General features: G+C 34.0%; 1 protein-coding gene across 1 annotated transcript; it reads left to right on the top strand.

The window, feature by feature from the left end:
* Positions 1 to 10,748: 10,748 nt before the first annotated feature.
* LOC114406278 (OTU domain-containing protein At3g57810) lies at positions 10,749 to 23,041 on the top strand. Its single transcript, XM_028368945.1, has 8 exons — positions 10,749 to 10,895; positions 11,097 to 11,250; positions 12,297 to 12,384; positions 13,028 to 13,091; positions 13,331 to 13,436; positions 13,529 to 13,583; positions 20,879 to 20,932; positions 22,647 to 23,041. Exons 1-8 carry the CDS (start codon positions 10,868 to 10,870, stop codon positions 22,776 to 22,778), a joined length of 681 nt encoding a protein of 226 aa, XP_028224746.1. The 5' UTR covers positions 10,749 to 10,867; the 3' UTR covers positions 22,779 to 23,041.
* Positions 23,042 to 23,471: the final 430 nt, after the last annotated feature.

Here is a 23,471-nt window from a genome sequence, read left to right as displayed (position 1 = left end):
AAATGTCATCAATTTTTAAATTAATGTGTTTCAAATTTTTAGTATCTCCTTTTAATTTTATTGTGCATTTTTATTAATAGATTATCTAAATTTTAAATAAACGAAAACATTTAAATAAAACAATATTAAAAATATATAACATATTTTAAATAATAAAACATTAAAATAAATTAATAACATATAAAATAAAACCATAAAAAATATACACCATATTAGATAAAAACTATTAATAAGCAAAATTAAAATTATTTATTTTACATTTAAATATTTTTTAAAAAATTAGAAAAAAAATAAACCGTAAAAAAATTATAAACTTTGAAAAAAACAGAAAAATTAAACATTTTTTAAAAACAAAGGTTTACGACTTTAAAGTTGTAAAACAAACAAAAAAAAGGTTTTACGACTTTAAAGTCGTAAAACCAAAAAACAAAAATTACTTACTACTTCAAAGTCATAAAATCTTTTTTTACTAAAGTCGTAAATAATTTTAGGACTTCAGTTAAAAAAAATAGGAAGTCGTAACAAGTGTTACGACTTCTAACTCAGAAGTCGTAACACCTGTTACGATAAGATCTGAGATAGGACAACCTATCCAAGGGAAATAACATGGAATTACCTGTCCTTGATGATGATGATGAACTCTGGCCCTGAAAATTCTTAGCAAACTGTCAGAAGCAAGTTGAAGCGGGATATATGGAGACAATTTCTGCATTATATAGCCAAAACTTTTAAGGAGTAACATTCCAAAATTAAGAACCACATTTTTGTGGAATAAACTCAATATAGTTGAGAGAGAGGGGGGGTGCAACGGTATGCAATTCATTAGAGTCCTATAATTGTGAATACATACATCTACATCCAACAATGACAATTATAGTCGGGTTTAATATTGCTGAATTAGCATACTAAAGCATTTCAAATTTTTTCTTTTGGTGGTTAACTTGTGATATTAATCTTTTGATGATAAGAAACGTGAGGAAGTTGATTCATTTATCATATACATCACATCCAACAAATGCACACCGGGCAGACACTTCCATAAATTACGTTCTTGTTAATAAAACTTGGTATTTTCAATATGCCTATTGAGTGGTGGCTTGCTTATGCAGTAGCTCCATTGACTAATTTATAATATAATTGTTTGATATACAATAAATAAAACTATTCATGAGTCATCTCCTAACAATTTGAGGTTTGGGATAGTAGGCCATTGACATTAGTATTATACATCCCATGCCAAACACTTAGGACTCAGGAGTTTGATTGATGCAACCCTTATTAAAATAATGTTGAATTTCAAAATGATGTGAGTTGGACTTGTGCATTGTTCAATCTTCAAACATGTGTATAGGGCTTGCATGAGGGAACGTCTAATACAAAATCATTTATGTGCCTTCACAAAAGAGGTTAAGTTTTTGGGATAGTTGGTCCTTGACAATAACTTTAGGGAAGAGACAAGGGTAATACCACCCTTCAATCCTTACCAAAGGGCTGAACAAGTTTAAAACCTGATGGTCTTGTAAGGGATAATTATTTATTTATATTCATAATGTTAGTGTTTAAGTGCATATCATTTTGCCAACATAAAAGTCCTTGATATAACACACGGTTCCGTACACATATTTTCATGTCGACAAATCCCTTCTCCTTTCACTTTACACTGCAAAATATGTACTTTTTGTAGTAGAATTAGATGTAAAGAACAATTTGCTGAAGAAATTATGATAATATAGACTGGGTTAAATACCTCTAAAACTTGCAATGGATCTAGTGATTCTCCATGTTTATGGAGAAGGCAAACAACACCAGTAAACAGATGATCCCTACCATCTTGTGGATCCAAATACATTTCAAGCAACCTAAAGACAATAAACAAAAAGTAAAAACATTTAAAACAAACTTGTTAAAAACCTCAGCATAAATAAATAAAATATTGAAAGGGTAAATACGAGACAAACTGCATATATGCATAAGTTCTTCCTATCTCAACACAATATTTGCTCAGCAACTTCATTGTGTTCCATTTTCGTGGGAACCATAATTATAATAATAACAACAACAACAATAATAAAGACAAAACTCATTGTTTGTGATTTAACACATTGAAGGCCAATTGATTCTTTTGCATGTGGTTTATTTATTCACATTAAACCTGATTATACTAAAACTATGGGAAATCCAATTGTATGCTAAAATACATATCCAATGGAGTCGAGCTTATTGCAAAATCCCATCTTCAGACAATCACATTAGTGTGCAAAAAATATGGTAGTTATTTGTGTTGGACAAGTGGCCTCAATAACTTAAGAGGGAGGGTGAATTAAGTTTCAAAATTTTCCACTAACAAACTTTTAACCCCCTTCTAAATGATAGGCTCAGAATGCAAAAGAAGAAGTAGCAATCAATCTAATAATGTTATTTAAACATGCAAGACAAAATTGATTGCAATTACATAAATGAGATAAGGGAAGAGAGAAATGCAAACTCAATTTATAATGGTTCGGCCATTTTTCGTGCCTACGTCCAATCCTCAAGCAACCCACTTGAGATTTTCCACTATCTTTGTAAATTCTTTACAGACTTTGAACACAGCTTGGGATCCCTCACCCTTGTGTTCAAAGATTATCCAAGAGACAACCTGCCTCTTAATTACAATTCTCACTATCCAAGAGACAACCAGCCTCTTGATTACAACTGACTTTCTGAGATAAACAAAAATATTTCTCTCCTTTAGAGTGGATGATACAAATTGAAGTTCCTAGAGGAATTTCTCTCTTTTAGAGATGATAATACAATTTGAAGTTCCTGGATGAATTTTCAATAGATTTGCAAGTGTTTGCCCAAGAGTTATTGAGAGAGCATTTGTCAATTAAGTTCTCTTGGAATATCTCTCTCTTGCTTTTCGAAGTCAGACACACATATATATAGGCCCTTCGTGCCTTTTCAAAATGGTTTGAAGAGATGTGTCTTTTTAAAAAGCTTTTTCTGAAATTCTTCAATGGTAATCGATTACACAGTTATATTTTGAAGGGTCATAACTTTTCAAATTGAATTTCAAGATTTCCGTTGCTGGTAATTGATTACACATCAATGGTAATCGATTACAACTTTTAAATTCAAATTTCAAAACCCTTCTAAAAGCTAATTTTTCAAAATTGTCTTATGGTAATCGATTACACTGCCCGGTAATCAATTACTAGAGCCTTGATCTCTTGGAAACACTTTGTTTTGAGGCAAAAACTTGATCTTGAATTAATCTGTCTTCTGGTAATCGATTACATTGCCTGGTAATCGATTACTAGAGCCTTGATCTCTTGGAAACACTTTGTTTGGAGGCAAAAGCTTGATCTTGAATTAATCTTGAAGCAATGCTTGTTTGTTGAAGCAACCTTGTATTAATCTTGAAGCAATGCTTAACCTTTGAATGTTTGTTGAAGTAATCTTGAAAGCAACCTTGTTTGATTATTCTTTGGCATCATCAAAATTATGTATTCATACATTCACAATTTGATGGATAAGATGGAAGTTCACTATAACATCTCATTTAAGCAAACTGATTGGAGATACACCTTAGTTGATAAGTTATTTGAGGCATGCATATTTTGATCAAATCCAACTATGATACTCTACGATGAACATAATGTGTATACCTTGTCATTCTAAAACTAAGGACATGTTGTTAGCAGTGCAATTTAGATCAACATTTTTTGTATTCTATTCTCTAACAGTCTTCTTGCATGATGAGTAAGCTAATTGAAGTTTGAAAGATGCAAGATTGAACTTTGAAATTCACTTGTTTAAAGTTTTAGCATTATGATATGAGCTTATGATTAGCTCATTTATGTATTAGTTTAACTTGTATTAGCATAGTTTTGAGTGAATTATATGAAAACTAGTGTAATTTTGAAGCCAATTAGACACTTACAAAGCCAAAATTTGGAGGACCAAAGTGTCCTGCCCTAGTCCTCTACATAGAATAGCCTGTCAAGTAAAGCCAAATTAACAAAAAGAAAAAGTAAAGAATGTTTAACATCATTTTGAACATATGGGAGTTTATCAGCACACCTCCAAAAAGTGTATGATGACAAAGAACCATTAGTAACATATATACCAACGTGTGATAAACAAAACTTAAGATAGCACAGTCAAAAGTCTCAAAATTAACTTTTATAATCACAATTCTGATCCTTCAATCAAGTCATAAACTTCTTCTGAATTATACAATTGTGAGGATTGCAAAAATATCTATAATCTTTTCCCTGGCACGAATCTGAGTACACTATCTCTAGTAATATTGAACTAAGTATAAATGTCGTATAACTAATGTAACCCTTTCTAACACTAATCAGCTAGTATATTTATTTTTGTTGAGTTGGAGTAATTATGGGATGAGCGACCTTCTAAGAAGTTTTCCAGAAAGTGTGTGAGTGAGGACAAAACATGTTGGAAAGTCTCATGTTGATTTGTGGGGGACTGTCATTGATCCTAGAAGCAGGAGAAACAAATTGTCGAGGTATCAAAAAGAGCTATCTACGAAGGGTTCTGGTTAATAAAGGGTTGTGACCAACAAAGATGTTGAGTGAAGTGTCGTAGTGTGCAAGTTGCTGATAAGCCAATAATCTGGGATGTTACACACAAGGCTTTAGATGAAGAACTAGAGTGGAGAATCCATCCATTAAGAGACAGCAAATACTTGAAGATGAAGGCTATAAGTAGTAGAAGCTTTGAAGAAACAAGGTACGAATCAACTCGCACAAAAACATTCTTTCATTTTTTTCTTGTAAAACTTTATGTAAATCTTTGTATAGATACTAAGTTCTCAAAATACCTTGTATACCTTGAGAGAAAAAATTAAAAGTATTGAGTGATATATCTGTTTGTAAGACAATTATATCTTATTCATTATGCAAATTTCCAATAAATCTTGTTGATTTGTTTTGAGCCAACAATGACTTGGTAGGAAAAAGAATATCGGGTTGAAGTCAAGCATGGGGTAGAACTTGTCTTTGTAAGAGCCAGAAGTGACAGTAAATAATACTTGTAACTTTTGTTAAAGTTAGCGGAAACTTGGTGAGTTGTCAAGAACTAGACGTAGTTTCGATGGTTAAGACGAACTAGTATAATTTTTTGTGTGATATTTTTTATTGCTTTTCTTTGTGATTATTTGACTAAGGGTCTAAATTTATTTTTAGATCTTATATTTGTTTTTAATCTAATAAGAAAATTGTTTCCTCATCATTTGGCAAAGCTTTTTTTCTAACATATTCTATTTGTTTCCATTGAAACTTGTATCAAATGATAAACGTACATTTTCCTAAAGAAAAAGTTCTCTAATTTCTAAAAACACAATTCAAACCCCTTTCTTATGGTTTTGTTTGTTTGTTTTTTTATTATTTTATCCTCAAATTTGTGGCGATTTTTAACCCAAAATTGTATTTTAAAATCTAAATTATAAAAAAATGTGTCTAAACCTAACTGTGCACTAAAAAATCACACATTGTATATTTGCGATAATGAAAAACAGACAAAATTTTTGGGACAAAACGATTTGTGTATTTTATAGGGACGAAAAGCATATTTTAACCACAAAAATATATTATCTATGAGTGTTCTAATTAAATTTAAATTATATAAGTATCATAATTTAAAATAATCTTCATTACCTTAATTAAAATATATAAGTGTTTATCACAAATTAATTATTTTAAATCAGAATATATATTTTTTCTAATTACCTTAATTACTCATATAATTTTATGAATTAAAAAATAGATAAAAAAAATTCCCCTAAATTTTATCCCCTCAATTGCATAAGATTTTTTTTAGTTACTTCTTTAGTTTTAGGCTTAAATGCAACTTTGGTATCTTATTTTGTTGAATACTTAATTTTGGTCCTTTCATTTTTAAAATATAGAGACATTTTGTCTCTCTATTTAAAAAATCCGTGATTTAAATTTCCATATTTCAAAATAGAGACTTTTGAACCTTCTATTTTTAAAAAATTCACAATTTTGATCTACATATTTTAAAAAAGTGTACTTTTGATCCAATCTTCAATTTTATCTATGTTTTATTTTTTTTATTTCTTACATTATAGTTAATTAAATAAATTTTTTATGATATCTTAAATGAATATGTTAAGTCTTCAACTAGATTAAAATAAAAAAATAAAAAAGTTGGTAAAATTGAAAATTTGACTAAAATTATATATCTTTGTAAAATAGAAAGATCAAATCTCTCTATTTTAAAATTGAGAGACCAAATTACAAAATAAGAGAACCAAAATTACATTTAAGCCTTATTTTTATTTATTACAAAAATATTTTATTTATAACTCATTTTTAAGGAGTAAAACTCCATTTTAGTCTCCAAATTTGCGAGAAATTCTTGTAATAGCATATGAAGATAGAAATATGTTAAATAAATTCTTAAAATTAAAATTACTGTTATTTTAATCCTTAAAAATATACAACTTATCATTCATTTGAGGGTATGCTGGGTGGGCGACCGCCCAGGGCCTTATATTTAGAGGGTCACCAATTTTTTTATATAAATATTAAAATAAAATTTATATACTTTTAAAAATACATAAAAAATTATTATAAAAATAAAATAGTTTTCAGTAGATTTTTTTTTGAAACAATACCAATAATTAGTCAATTAATGGCTATGTATCCATTTATCAACAAAATTTATTTACAATTTCAAGAAAAAAATAGACAATTTAAGTACAATGTTCAACATAGAAGAGAAGAGCATCGCATATTATTTTCTTCCATTGCTATTAGCATTAACATAATTACACAAACAAAGTTCTTGAACCAAAAATTACAATGGTTATGATTCAATTCAAACTACAACAATGAATCAAAATCAAACTTTGATATTGATTTATTTTTTAATATTTAATTGGTTTTCTGATGCATGTATAACTTATAAAATAATATTAAATATTATTGTTATAATTGCATGAAATCCTGCCTAGGTTAGCTTTGCTATTCTTAGCCGGTCCCAAGCCCGGATAAAAGGAGAGGGTTGTGTTAGGCTTTTGACAGCCAACGTAAAACTTTGTCGAATCTCTACGACATGGATCAATTACGTAATAATGTGAATGCTAGGTCGTTGCCCGGAAGCAACACGCTGTATGGCTCGAGTACAGTGTCAAAAGAGCAAGGGCCGCTGCATCGCCGCCCGGATGTAGTGAAAAGTAAGCAAGGGTTCCCACATTTTCGTGAACGGGTGTGGGTAAATAAGCTAGTTCATGACAGGAGGATTCGCTTTGGCACATGGAATATAGGCACACTTACTGGAAAATCTATGGAAATAGTGGATGTTATGGTGAGGAGGAAGATCAATTTTATGTGCCTACAAGAAACTAAGTGGATAGGTGAAAAAGCGAAAGAATTAGACAACTCGGGATTTAAGCTGTGGAATACGGGAAAAATCAGATCAAGAAATGGGGTAGGGATTATTGTGGACAAGGAGTGGAAGAAGGATGTCGTAGATGTAAGAAGAGTAGGAGATCGTATCATAGCCTTAAAATTGGTAGTGGGACAGGACACCTTTAATGTTATTAGTGGGTACGCACCTCAGGTTGGGTTAGCAGAACACTTTAAGGTAAAATTTTGGGAGGATCTAGAAGGGGTACTTCAGGATATACCCCAAGGAGAGAAAGTTTTCCTAGGAGGGGATCTCAATGGACATGTAGGTAGCGTGGATAGAGGTTTTGAAGGGGTGCATGGGGGTTTTGGCCTAGGGGAGATGAATGGGGAGGGTAAATCCATCTTGGAGTTTTCGGAGGCTTTGGATCTTTCTATAGCCAATACATGGTTTAAGAAAAGAGAGGAACATCTTATCACTTACAAAAGTGGAGGGACATGTTCTCAGATAGATTTCTTCCTTATCAGGAAGTCTGATAGGAAGTATTGCTTGAACTGTAAAGTTATCCCGGGAGAGAGCTTGACTACCCAACATAGAGTTTTGGTTATGGATGTAAGAATTAGAGATAGGGCAAAGAGAAGAAGTCCTATGGTAGCACCAAGGATCAAATGGTGGCACTTGAAGGGTGAGAAACAAGGAATCTTCCAACAAAAGATATGGGAGGGATGGTGTGGACAATCACAAGGAAGTGCAAATGATATGTGGAACAAGACGTCCCAAGAGATTATTAAAGTGGCTAAAGAGACGTTGGGTGAATCTAGAGGTTTTGGACCTAGGGGTAAAGAATCGTGGTGGTGGAATGAAAGTGTTCAGAGCAAAGTTAGAGTAAAAAAGGAATGTTTCAAGGAGTGGTCTAGGTGTAGAAATTCTGAAACTTGGGATAAGTATAAGATAGCTAGAAATGAAACCAAAAAGGCGGTGAGTGAGGCAAGAGCCCAAGCTTTTGACGGACTATACCAAGCTCTAGGAACCAGGGACGGAGAAAGATCTATATATAGGCTTGCTAAGGGTAGAGAGAGGAAGACTAGAGATTTGGATCACGTAAAGTGTGTTAAGGATGAAGAAGGCAAAGTCTTAGTGCATGAAAAAGATATCAAGGAAAGGTGGAAGGTGTATTTCCACAACTTATTTAATGATAGATATGGATATGACTCTAGCAGTCTAGACACAAGAGAAGAGGACCGGAATTATAAGTATTATCGTCAGATTCAGAAACAGGAAGTAAAGGAAGCGTTGAAAAGAATGAGTAACGGTAAGGCGGTGGGGCCAGACAACATACCTATTGAAGTGTGGAAAACTCTTGGAGATAGAGGTCTTGAGTGGCTCACCAAACTCTTTAATGAAATTATGAGGTCAAAACGCATGCCGGAGGAATGGAGGAGAAGCACGTTAGTGCCAATCTATAAGAACAAGGGGGATATACAAAATTGTGCAAATTATAGGGGAATCAAGCTCATGAGTCATACCATGAAATTATGGGAAAGAGTGATCGAACGGAGATTAAGAAAGGAGACTCAAGTTACTGAGAATCAATTTGGTTTCATGCCGGGAAGGTCGACCATGGAAGCGAGTTATTTATTACAGCGGGTGATGGAGCAATATCGCATGGACCAACAAGACTTGCACTTGATTTTTATTGACTTGGAGAAAGCGTATGATAGAGTGCCTAGAGAGATTTTGTGGAAAGCTCTAGAGAAGAAAGGGGTTAGGGTTGCATATATTCGAGCTATCCAAGATATGTATGATAGGGTATCGACTAGTGTTAGGACACAGGGTGGAGAGTCAGACGATTTTCCCATCACAATTGGTTTGCATCAAGGGTCAACCCTTAGCCCCTACTTTTTTACCTTAATTCTGGATGTCCTCACGGAACAAATCCAAGAGATAGCGCCGAGATGCATGCTTTTTGCAGATGACATAGTCCTCCTTGGAGAGTCGAGGGAGGAGTTGAATGAGAGGTTGGAAACTTGGAGACGAGCTCTAAAAACACATGGCTTTCGCCTAAGCAGAAGCAAATCGGAGTATATGGAATGTAAGTTCAACAAAAGTAGGAGGGTATCTAACTCAGAGGTGAAAATAGGAGACCATATTATCCCTCAAGTCACACGGTTTAAATATCTTGGGTCTGTAATACAGGATGATGGAGAAATTGAAGGGGATGTGAATCATCGCATTCAAGCAGGATGGATGAAATGGAGAAAAGCATCGGGGGTGTTATGTGATGCAAAGGTACCGATCAAGCTAAAGGGAAAGTTTTATCGGACTGCGGTAAGACCGGCGATTTTGTACGGAACAGAATGTTGGGCGGTCAAGAGCCAACATGAGACTAAAGTAGGTGTAGCGGAGATGAGGATGTCGCAGTGGATGTGTGGTAAGACTCGACAGGATAAAATTAGAAACGGAGCTATTAGAGAGAGGGTTGGAGTAGCGCCTATTGTAGAGAAGATGGTGGAAAATAGACTTAGGTGGTTTGGGCATGTAGAGAGAAGACCGGTAGACTCTGTAGTGAGGAGAGTAGACCAGATGGAGAGAAGGCAAACAATTCGAGGCAGAGGAAGACCCAAAAAGACTATAAGAGAGGTTATCAAGAAGGATCTCGAACTTAATGATTTGGATAGAAGTATGGTACTTGATAGAATATTATGGCGGAAGTTGATCCATGTAGCCGACCCCACCTAGTGGGATAAGGCGTTGTTGTTGTTGTTGTTATAATTGCATGCATTAAAAGAATTTATGATAAAATTCTATTGAATATTATTTTTAAAAATCTTGATTGTAAACAAAGTATTAATGATTTTGCCAAAAAAGTAAAATACAAAAGGATAAAGTTCAAATGATTAATTAGGGTATAATTTTCTCATATCGCTTAGGCACAAAAAAACTCAAGGCGGATCTTGCAACTTATCATTATTATAATTCCTAAATTTTATAACTTACTGTTACCATAATCATAATTTCTAATAAAGCTAATTATAGAGACTAAAATAACTATCAAATTTCAGTTTCTGATATTTATTTGATATTCTTTAAAATTGAATCAATTTATTTATTGTTGAAATAAGTATTTATTTTAATAAAAATGAGTAATTTCCTATTTTTAACGTGCTTGTTTAAATTATTTCAACTTTTAAAACATAATTTTATTTATTTATTTTAAGAAATAAATCTTATATATTTCTTATAATTGTTTATATAAAAAATTTATTTTAAAATTACTTTTTAAAGTTTAAACACACTTATCCATTATCTCACAAATTCAAAGAAAACAAACGGAAACTTACTCTTTTTCTAAGTGAATTAACCGTGTCCGTGCAAGTTAAAAAACACGTTTACTTCAGTTCCTGCGCTGCTCTTGCGTTTGGAAGAACAAAACAGTGTTCAACTATCTCACACTTTTCTCCTCCTACGTTGCAATCCCTCTCATTTCATGGCTCGCAAGCCTTTCAAATTCAATGGTAACCCAACAACTCTGAATTGCATCACACTCTTGTTGTTGTTGTTGTTCTTCTTCTTCTTCTTCTTCTTCTTCTTCTTATATAATTCTATCTTCTTTTCCGTGATTCCGTCACTGTCTCTGTCTCACCAAACAGAGAGCACACGCAAATTTCGAACTCGCTTTTCACTGTTATTCGATTTGTTTTTGTGACCATCATCAGAGGATGTTCTCGAGCAACTTAGAAATGGGACTGCGAAATTCGAGGTTGTTTCTTCCCCGGTTCCTTCAGTTGCTGCTCCTCCTAACCGGAACACGAGCTTGTTTGGGATTGGGAATAGTAGCACTGTCTTATTCGCCAGAATTGGCTCATCCTTGTGAGTTTTTCGTTTCACTTTTGGTTTGTCTCTTTCTTCTGCGTCTGTGATGTGTTCTTTTTAATTTTTTTTTCTAGGTTGAAACGTATTCTTAATATATTTACGTGACATTCATTTTCAATTCAGTCCTTATAAAAATAGATCTTAATTTGTTCCTATACGTGCTATCATTTTTAATATCTCTGGCTATTAACAAGATGTGTATCTCAGTAAACAGTTTTTTTAATGAAATCAAGTGGCAAGAGATTGTACTAGTGGTCTCAAGTTCGAGCCCTGAATATGCAGCTATGTTAAATATTTGGAGGGAGAGAGATTTTTGTTTCCCATAGTAATTTTAATAGGCTCGAGCAAGATTGATTACTATGGAGGATACTCTTGGTCTCTACCAAAATTAATCTTTTTTAATAAGAGCTTATATCTTAAGCTTGATGGTAAAGCATACTGGAATAGGCTAATAAAAGCTTATTTTGATAAGCTTCACTGTCAAGTTTATTGAAATGAGCTAAAAGGAAGCTTATGGAAAGGTCATAAGCCACTTTTTTAAGCCAAATAAAATTTGCACAAGTCCTTTCAATCTCCTCCTAGTTTACAAATTACAAATGAGTCTCATAAATAACTAGCAGAAGGACTATAATTTTTAGTCCTGTGACGGTTCCTATACTTCACAATAACTCCATTAGTCTTATGGTGTTTATAAGGGCAACATATGGTGAAACTGACATTGAAGATGATTATACGTATTGGAACCAAATTGAAAAGGAGTATCATGCATAGGGGTAAAAAATATATTTTAGTCTATTATTATTATTGTTGTTGTTGTTGGGAACAAAAATGGGTTTGTCTATTTGCCTCAAAGCCTTAGTCAATGGTCACTACTCACTAGAAAGTTTGTATGCTAAAATTTCATGAATATATCCTTATCAGGGGCTTTCAGAATAACAGATTTGGTTGATAGGGTTGAATGCTCTAGAAAAGTGGATCATATTTGATCCCTTTTCTCAATGCTTTAGAATTTTGATGAGTTCTCTCTCACTATGCCTTCTCAGTGGTGGACACTCTCCAGCAATGAAGAAACTTGAGCATTTTTCAGTTCAGAAGGTTACAGGGGATGGACGGTGTCTGTTTCGTGCACTGGTATCATCTTTTTACCTTTTGTTTCAATCACTTTTGCGGTTTCTTGTTAGTGGAATTCAATATGATGTCTTTCTGGCCATCAGGACAAAAAAGATTAAAAGAATTACAAGAAGGGAGTCCTAAATCAAAGTAATTTATAATTTGGATAGTATTAACTGAACTATTCATATTAAGTTTGAGGTTGTTGGTAAAGGACTCCTTTTGTTGAGAGTTGAAATTTCCAAACTGGTACTAATCCTTGTGCTCAAGCACTGATATTTTACTCTAGTGCGGTAATAATTTCTATGTCATCAGTGTAGTCTGTGTAATGTAGTGCAGATAATATAATTAGCTTTGAGATCAAGACGATTCTTTGGATGGCACTGCTCTTCAATAATTGGTATAGAAAAGTTGGATGGGGGAATAATCAATAAGCCTGGATAGTGTTTGCAAGATAATAATTCATGATTAGTTGTCTTTTATGGAATAGGCCTTTTTAAAAAAATAAAATAAAATTGTATGAGTTGTGATGGCACATTCTTTTGGCCATATAAATTTGTTAAATATAAATTGCCAAGTTCCTTCATTAGTTTGAGCTTCCACCATGCAATTTTTTCGTATTAATTTTAGTGGTAAGTGGTAACATTTGGTTCAATGACATTAGGTCAAAGGAATGGCTTACAATAAGGGAACCACTCTCAATCAACGCGAGGAGAGAGAAAATGCAGGTATGCTGATATACCACTGGCAATATGCATGCTGATACCCTTTTGTTTGTTTTGCTTTCTATTGCAGAATTTTATTATATGACACAGCTTGGGTATGATAGTATTAGCTGCTTCTGCTATTAACTGTGCTTCTTGTCTGCCTACCATGTTTATTCCTTTTTCATGCCTTATAACCTTCGTTTCCTTTCTCGTTGTTTTTCTATTCTTGTCAATGTTTTGCCTTGCCCATGATAGCACAGATGAATTAAGAATGGCTGTGAAAGAAGCTATATGTGAAAATGAAGGTGAACGTAAATTATACGAAGAAGCCCTCATTGCCATCACAGTTGACGAGCCTATAAAACGGTATGTTTTTGGAAGCATTAACAGAAAATGAAGATCTTGAAGTATATTGTTAGTTTGTATTAAATGTCATGATTAAATGTGTTATTTTGCAGTTACTGCCAGCGGATTGTGCGACCTGATTTCTGGGGAGGAGAATCAGAGCTATTGGTTAGTGCTTCTTATGTTTACTTCCTAAATCTTGCAAGCTTTACTTTGCTATATCTTTTATATCTTAGAGTAAATTAGTATTTTAGCTTATTCATTGCACATGCTAAATGTTTATTTTTATATGATTAAAATTGAAGCTAAATAAATATTTTTGAATATATAAATTATATTATAATTAAAATTCATAAAAATAAATAAATATCTTTGAATATATAAATTTTATTTTGGATTTACAATGAACACTATAAATTGTGATATAAGGTTATTTTGCTATTGATAAATTCTTAAAAAAAACTATTGAAAATCAATTTAGAGTTAGAGATAAAAGAGGGTAAGTTGAAAGGGATAGGTGGTTAAGAAGATCAAGTGTACAAATAAGAGAGTAGTTTGAGATGATTGATATAAATTTTTAGGCTAGTTGGGGGTAGAGTGTGAAATGCATATCCCAAGGAGAGAAAAGAGAGAACATTGAGAATGTCTAATAAGAGAATGGAGAGTGAAAGCCTCATTCTTATGTATTCAAATTTATGATACAAGAGCAGATTATTTCAACATCCCTTCTATTTTTCGCTTCTTACTCAAAATCTGTTTTGTTTTCTAGACCTACACAAAACCCCTCATTTTTAAAAATGTGTTATAATCAAGTCCAATTTTTGATGATGTACTTAATCGGACTGTTAGTCAATAGTCAACAGTTATTTTAAGTCAAATTGACAAAATCAACCTTATTTCAAGTTTTAACTCATCATGCAAAACCCCCTTATAAATAAATTCACTTCAATCTAAATGCTATTCATACTATTAGAATGAATGTATAAAAATAACTGTTACAAACAGTTATTGTAGGACTGTTAGTATAAGCTAACTACTTTTTTTCACTAACAGGATTCTGTTAGTTAGTTTGTGATTAGCTTCAAGGTCTAGAGGTTTATAAATACCTCTTTTGTAACTATATTAAGACTAACTTTTCTAAATCAATAAGATCAGTTTTACTATTTTCTGTTTTGTTCTTTTCCCTGTTCTGAAACTCTGATATGGTATCAGAGCATATCCAATATTATTCAAAAGGGCAACCCACCATTGTTATCCACACACCAAGCCCAAGGACGTGAGGGGGTGTATTGGAAAAAACCCAAGTTCCACATTGGAAAGCCAAGTAATAGTATATAAGTGAGGGGCAATGCTCATCCCTTGAGCTAGCTTTTGGGATTGAGTTAAGCCTAAACTCACATTCTAAGAATCTAAAGATGGTATCAGAGCTTGTTTTCATGTAAAATTCACTTTCCTCAGTTTATCAAGCTTCATCTTCACGATCATGGCTTCCGCATCTCAAGGTTTTAATTCACATTCATATCCGACGACAATAGCAGGAAAATTGGATGATTCCAATTATCTACACTGGTGACAAAAGTAGAGGTTCGTGGTTGATCCAATCGTTCCACCTTAATTTCTCACAGAGGATGATCGGATCATGGATCGCGTTAATCTTGAATACGAAGCCAAGGAAGTGCAGGACCAAACGTTGCTTGTTTGGCTTCAGTCGACACCCTCAAAGTCTGCCCTTTCTCGCGTGCTAGGCTCAAATCACTCCGATCAGGTATGGGAGAAGATTCACAAGCATTTCAGTCTTCACACCAAGTCTAGGGCACGTCAATTGCGAACGAAAATGCATGCTGTCTCACTTGAAGGGAAAATGATGGACGAGTACCTTCGCAAAATCAAAAACTATGTCGACGAGCTCGCCAGTGTTGGAGTTCCAGTTCGCTGTGAGGAGCATGTTGATGTTATTCTTGAAGGTTTACCTTCGGATTATGCACCAGTGGTTTTCGTGATTGAAAGCAAAAAATGTACGCCATCTATTGCAAAGATTGAGACTCTCCTTTATGGCCATGAAACTCGCTTGGTTCGATACAATCACGACACCCAAGTGCTTGTATCTTCATCTGTTAATTACTCTTAAGGCTATTCATATGGAAGTTTGTCCAAAGCTAATGATTTTAGTGGTTTCAGAGGAAGTTATGGCAGAGGTAATGGTGGCCACAATATGTCGTTTGGTCGAGGTGGTGGTCACAGTGGTTCTAGAAGAGGTCGCGGTGGAGGCAGGTTTGCTAACTTCCAGTGTTAAATCTGCCTCAAGTATGGTCACACTGCTAATGTGTCACTTTCGTTCTGATATGAATTTTCAACCTCATGAGTCACTCACCTTTGTTGATCCAACTACACTCCAACCAATTCCTTATTCGATTGCCTCGGGTAAGACCTCAAACACTTGGGTTAATCCTAACTCCAAACCAGTTGCTCAGTCCTCCAGCCAACCTAGTGTGATGCTTACCAATTCGACACCTCAGGGTAATGGTTAAGCTTGCTCAACATTGATTTCAAATTCTGGAGCTAGTTTCCATGTAATTGGTGAATCTCAGCATATCAAACAGTTGTCACATTTTGATGGACTTGACCAAATCTTTATAGGAAATGGTGAAGGTTTAAGCATTTCCAACATTGTTTCTTCATCATTTTTGTCTCCTAATGACTCTCATATTACTTTCAAACTTAATAAGCTATTACATGTTCCTTCCATTTCTAAAAATTTGCTAAGTGTCAGTCAGTTTGCTAAAGATAATGTTGTTTTCTTTGAATTTCACCCTCACTTATGCCTTGTCAAATCATAGGGGACCAATAAAGTGCTCCTTCAGGGTGCTATGGGTGCTGATGGTCTCTATTCTTTTCATAACATCAAACTCCAGGATCACAGACCTTAGCTGTTATCAACAACATCTTCTACTGCTAATAAAGATTCTACTGTAACATCTAGTTCTGGTTTTTCATCTCCTAACACTGTTAACCTTAGGCATGCTAGGTTAGGACACCCTAATAGTCATGTACTAAAACTTGTTCTTGATCAGTGTAACATTTCATCATCTAATAAAGTGGTTACAGATTTTTGTGCCTCTTGTTGTGTGGGAAAATCTCATAGGCTGTCTTCTCATGCTTCCACTTCAGTTTATTCTCCTTTAGAGCTTGTCTTTATAGACTTATGGGGGCCTTCTCATTTAACCTCCTACTCTGGTTTCAAATACTATGTATCATTTATTGATGCCTTTCCACGATATACTTGGATATTTCCTATTAAAACCAAAGCTGAAACTGTGCCTGTTTTCCAAACTTTCAAGTTATCAGTTGAACTTTAACTTAACACTAAAATAAAAAGTGTTCAATCTGATTGGGGTGGTGAATATAGACCCTTCTCTGCTTTATTAGCTTCCTATGTCATTTCACATAGGTTAATCTGCCTACACACTCATCATCAAAATGGTGTAGTTGAAAGGAAGCATAGGCATATAGTTGACCTAGGACTCACATTACTTCATCATGCAACTCTACCTCTGCAGTTTTGGGATTATGCTTTTGTCACTGCAGTCTATTTGATTAATAGGTTACCCACTGCATCACTCAACTTTGCTATTCCATTTGTTACTCTTTTTAACAAAGAGCCTGATTTTCGCTTTCTTAAAACATTTGGTTGTGCATGCTTTCCTCTGTTGAAACCCTATCATACTCGCAAACTAGATTTCAGGTCTCAAGAGTGTGTTTTCTTGGGCTACTCCTCTTCACATAAAGGCTATAAATGTCTGTCTTCAACTGGTAGAATTTATATTTCTAAGGATGTTTTGTTTAATGAGTTGAGGTTTCCATATTCAGATCTGTTTTCCTCTTCCTCTAGTTCAACACAGAATATTACTTCCTATTTTAGTCTCAATCCTGACCTATCTCCTCCTGTTTCAGCCTCTACACCTTCACTTTCCCAAATACCTTCCTCCAATTCCCTTTCAGCTCCCTCTGTTCCTCCTGGTTTCTCTGCTGCTGCCTTAAATCAGACCTCATCTGAATCCACCTCCACTCATCCTCAATCATCCAATACAGTGTCATCTAGTGAATCTATACCAACTGCACCCTCTCCCACTCATCCTCAATCATCAAATACTATGTCTCATAGTGAATTTGTGTCTGCATCAACTCTAATTTCCATTAACACTCATCCTATGCAAACTAGGTCTAAATCTGGAATACACAATCCTAGGCTTCATCCTTCATTATTTCTTACTCATTTTGAACCTAAAAGTGTAAAGCAGGCCCTAGAAAGTTCAGAATGGTTTGCAGTTATGCAGGAGGAGTATAATGCTCTAACGAAAAACAAAACTTGGGATTTAGTTTCATTACTAGCTGGAAGACAAGCTATTGGATGCAAGTGGGTCTTTAGAATAAAAGAAAATGCTGATGGTTCAATCAATAGGTACAAAGCTGGACTAATTGCTAAGGGGTTTTATCAAGTTCATGGCTTTGACTTTCATGAAACATTTTCTCCTGTGGTAAAACCAGTTACAATTCAAGTAGTTCTAACTCTTGCTCTCTCACAAGGCTGGGATTTATTTCAGCTTGATGTCAACAATGCATTTCTAAATGGATTACTTGAGGAGACTGTCTATATGACTCAACCAGCAGGTTTTGAAGTTGAAGGAAAATCCATGGTTTGTAAACTTAACAAGGTTCTCTATGGGTTAAAGCAAGCTCCAAGGTAGTGGTTTGACAGGTTAAGGTCAACACTAATACAGATTGGGTTTGTAGGAAGCAAGTGTGATCCCTCTTTGTTCATTATACACATCAACAACCCACTGTCTACATTCTAGTTTATGTAGATGATATCATCATCTTAGGAAGTTCTAATTCTCTCATTCAACAGTTAACTTCGAAATTGAATATAGCCTTTTCTCTCAAACAGCTGGGTCACTTGGACTATTTCTTGGGGCTGGAGATTAAGTATCTCCCTAACAGGTCTATTTTGATGTCTCGAAGCAACTATGTAAGAGATCTACTTCATAAAACTCAAATGGCTGAGACACATTCTGTCTCTACTCCTATGGTTACAAACTGCAAATTGTCCAAACATGGAGTTGATCTATTTCATGATCCAACTCTCTATATGTCAGTAGTGGGTGCCCTACAGTATGCTATCCTTACTAGACCTAAGATTAGTTATGCTATTAATAAGGTTTGTCAGTATATGGCTAATCCATTGGATTCTCATTGGGCTGTGGTCAAAAGGATATTAAGATATCTCAAGGGTACTATATTTCATGGTTTATTCCTTCAACCTGCTTCTGTTTCAAAACCTATGGCACTCTATGCTTTCTGTGATGCTGATTGGGCATCGAATATTGATGACAGACGTCCCACATCAGGAGCATCTATCTTTCTTGGCTCAAACTTGATATCCTAGTGGTACAGGAAGCAGAAAGTCACGGCAAGGTCCAGCACTGAAGCTGAATATCAAAGCTTGGCCCAAACATCTATTGAATTGACCTGGATTCAAACTCTTCTAACAGAATTACATGTTTATTTTCAAACTCCTTTGATTTACTGTGATAATCAAAGTGCAGTGTCCATAGCTCACAATCCAGTGTTCCATAGTAGAACAAAACATATAGAAATTGATGTCTTTTTTGTAAGAGAACAAGTTTTGGCCAAACAGCTCTCAGTTGTGCATCTTCCTGCCTTAGATCAATGGGTAGATGTCTTAACCAAGCCACTTTCCTCAACAAGATCTGAAGTACTGAGGGACAAACTCAATGCGAAGTATTTTTCTTTAGAAAAACCTTCCCCTTGAGTTTCCGGGGGTATTAGAATGAATGTATAAAAATAACTGTTACAAATAGTTATTGTAGGACTGTCAGGACAGTTAGTATAAGCTAACTACTTTTTTTTTCACTAACAGAATTCTGTTAGTTAGTTGTTAGTTAGTTTGTGATTAGCTTCAAGGTCTAGAGGTTTATAAATACCTCTTTTGTAACTGTATTAAGACTAACTTTTCTGAATCAATAAGATCAGTTTTACTATTCTCTGATTTGTTCTTTTCCCTGTTTTGAAACTCTGACACATACATTGACAAAATAAATAAATAAGTACAAGAATAGTATTTGCTACCAAGTTCATGACATGTGCTTGTGTATATTTCATTCAATTAGAAGTGAGTTGTCAAATATCATGTGATCAACTTGTGATCAATGTCCTATTGGCCTTATTGTTTAGCTTTAATTTTGCAACTAAAGCAGTAAGTCTGAGCCTGTACTGAATGTTGTTTGAAAATATAATTTATGAGCAAGCCTATTCACTCCAAGTAGGGATTCATGCTTTTATCAATTTTGTTTCCTTCATCTTGTAAAAATATGCAATCCCTGTACGTATTAATCCATGGCATATTCAATCAAAACATTCAAACTCCCATAACCCCAAAACATTTAAACCCCCATTCCTATTGTTGTTTATAATCCTTGCTTCACCTATCAGAATGAAGAGAAATAAAAAAGAAAATCCCTTTTTCAAAATCAGATCCCAATAACCCCAAAACTTGAGCCATCAGTGGCATATTCAATGAAAAAATCAAGGGACGACACTAGGGAGGTGAATGGTGTTGTTGAATTTGGAGGGATGAGTTTGCTGTGTGCAGGGGAAGGAAACGTACACATGAAGAGGGAAACAAGAAAACATGTTTAGTCTTCAATTAACAAAAGGATATTGTTGGATTTTTAAACTTATAAAAAAAAATGAAAAAAAGACTTAAATATACTTTTGATCCCTAATAAATATCCGACTTTTGGGTTTATCCCCTGATAAATTTTTACTTGGTGTTGAGTTCCTAATAAAACAACAATTTTGTTTTGGTCTTTGACACTTTTTTTTAGTCCTCGATATTAGCTAATTTTGTGTTTGTTCCTTGATAAATTAATGAATTTTATTTTAGTCCCGACTATTAACAAATGAAAACAATTTATCAGGAAGCAAACACAAAATTCGCTAATTTATCAGGGACAAAAATAAGTGTCAAGGACAAAAAAAAAATTGTTGTTTTATTAGGGACTCAATGCAAACCATAATCTTATTAGGGAGCAAATTAAAAAAATCAGGTATTTATTAGGGATTAAAAACATATTTAAGCAAAAAAAAAAGTCTTGAACTATTCTTAACTGAGTTAGGTTTATGTAGGTTTAAAATAGAGGTGGTTTTTGTGTCAAGTGTGAAATAGAGGGAAGGTTGAAGTAATTTACTCTAAATTTTAGTATCATATTTGATATTTAACCATTGAGAGAAAGTGATGCTATGTTACTAATTTAGTTGGAGTTTCTGAGAACAACACCAGTTGGAACCTTTCATTATCACTTCTTTAGAGGAGTTGGTCATACTTTTTCATTGGTTTAGGTTAAGTGTTTCTAGAGATACTGACCAATAACAATATTCTGCAGGTACTGTCAAAGTTATGTAAGCAGCCAATCATTGTGTACATACCAGAGCATGAGGTATACCTTAAACAATTCTTATTGGGTTGGCATTTATCTATTTTATTTGGGAAGGAAGAACTAGTAATTAGTGTGCTAATGTCTATCCTCTGATTATAATCAAACTGTGTTTGCTACAAGGCAGGTCAATTTTTGTTTTATATCAAATATTATGTGTATGAATAATATATCTACAGATAGATAAAGGTGCTCATAACTTCGTTTTTGCTAAAATTATGTTTGGGATTGATTGGCCATAAATCTTGTATTTTGGGAATAACATGCAGAGAGGTGATTTAGAATATTAGTGCATTTGTAATGATAGGCTGTCTTGTGTCTACTTTTAAAAAAAAAATGGTTCTTGTGTTGTGTGATCTTAAGCGAATTTATCATGACCAATTGTAGCTTATGAAAGAAATGATGCAGTGTTTATAATATCAGGTTGCAAAAGATTTTGTCATTAGAAAAGGCATTCTGGTGCTATAGAGGTCCTGTTATGCACATTTAATGCTAATTGTGGTATTGTATGAAGCTCTAGAAGTAAAAGATTCTACAGTTATAGCAAGTGATATTCTGCTTAATGCTCAATGTGGTATTGTATGGAGTCCTGTTCTGTTCATTTAATAAATATTAGTTGGGAGTGCATGATTTATTTGAAGATGATAGCATAATGACTGGATAAGATGCTACTTACAGGATATATAAAAGAGATTGAGAAGTGCAAGTATAATTTAACTAACATTGGTTTGACGTAAACATTGCTTGACTTATGGAATTAAGGCAGGATTGCAGTTTCCTAAGGCAGGATTTGGCCTTGAATCAAAACACTTCTAGGTTTAGTGATTATAAGGTCTGAGATTTTGGAAGTTAAAGCTTAAAATGATGTTTTAAATAGACATGGCCGCTGAATGTTTGAGGCAGCAGCAAAACTTAAGTGTGTAGCTCTCTAGGTTTTGTGAAGCTAAGGCAAGAGTTATTAATTAGAGTTATGAAAAAACAAAAGGAAAGAGTTTGAAGAGCAGATATGTGCCTTTGAACAACCCCCATTGGCCCAAATGTGATGAGTAAAATAGAATGGGAAACGGAGGGTGAAGGTGAGAAATAAGGAAACTTGAGCCTTTAAGCACTCAATTGTCTGTGACTTTTATGTCCACAGCTAGAATAAATTGGAAACTAAATGCAAAAATGTTGGCAAAAGAAAGACTGATACTGTCAGACATGGATCCCTGCATAGGATAGCACTGGAGCAAATTAAGGAGCCTTTTGAATATCAGAATGTAGGACCTTTATTAAATTCTCACTGTTTGGCCAATATATTTTTATTAGGCACTTATAGGCCGGCCTTGTGCTTCCAAAAGAGGCTAAAATTTATATAACTAGTGCATGGTTTCTAATCTGTAGCTATGAAGATGCTTGGTTGTACATTCTAATCTACTGATAAAGGGTTTCCACTGATCAGACTCTGACATGATTGATCCTTCTATGCCCATTTTGATTTTAGAATCGGGGATCCTAATCATTTAATTGCTTTTATTGTATTTATTATTTCAGTGAACTCACAGAATTTGCTTGAAATTAAGCCGTGTTATGACTTATGATTGTATTCTTTGTACCTACTTTTTAAAGCTCTTTTCTACTCATATATGAATGTATTATTTGATCTATGTGTTATAACTTATAAGGTTGTATAATTATCCACTAAAATTTCCTGTTGTCTGTTGTAAACAACATGCAGCATAGAAGTGGTGGTTTTGGATCTGGTTTCATTCCCATTGCAGAGTATGGAAGTGACTTTAGAAAGGGTTCTAGCAGAAAAGCTGTGAGGCTATTATACAGCGGTAAGAACCATTATGATCTTCTAGTATGAGGAAACATATGAACGAAGGAGAAGCAAGAAAATGAGTGGGAGATTCAAATGTCATTTTGTAACAATTGTGTTATGCTAGAATCCACATATTTTGTTTATTTTCTTTTTGTTTTACCCTTTTTTGTTAGAGTCCACCGTGAATCCCTTGTTTTGGTATTTTTCTTAAAAGTTAGCAGTAAAATGTGTCAAATTAATTTGTCGGGGTAAAATTCACCAAAAATTAAAAAGTTAAGATAAAAAAATGCAATTAAACTTATTATTTATTTATCTTGTATGATCACCTAGTAAAGGTTGGTCCTCTATTTGGCTGGAAACCAATTCGACCTTGGTGGTGGCAGCTTTAAAAATGTTTCGCTTGTTCCTTGGAATTGTTAATAGATGAAAAAAAATGTGCTAATATTTCGTTCCATTGAAATTTTAGAGTTTCACAAATTTATAGAGAAGGTTATGAGTGTGCGGATTGTTTAGCGGATCACCACGCAATTTTAGATGATTTTTTGTGGTTTTGATAATTTACCATCTTTTTGTAAAGATACCTTTAGAAATAGGTTTGGCCTCCCTAACTAGTAACCACATGTTTACATGATGTATTTTTTTTATTTTTTGGCATGCATTTTGGTTGTTGTCCCCTAATGTTTTTTCTGTTTTTCTTTCATCTTTTTGGGTATTGAGGTGTGCTTATGATGGTTGAGA

Source organism: Glycine soja, chromosome 3 (assembly GCF_004193775.1).
Source record: "Glycine soja cultivar W05 chromosome 3, ASM419377v2, whole genome shotgun sequence".
Lineage (NCBI taxonomy): Eukaryota > Viridiplantae > Streptophyta > Magnoliopsida > Fabales > Fabaceae > Glycine > Glycine soja.
Note: the sequence above shows the minus strand (reverse complement) of the source record. Positions and strands in the feature narration are given on the sequence as shown.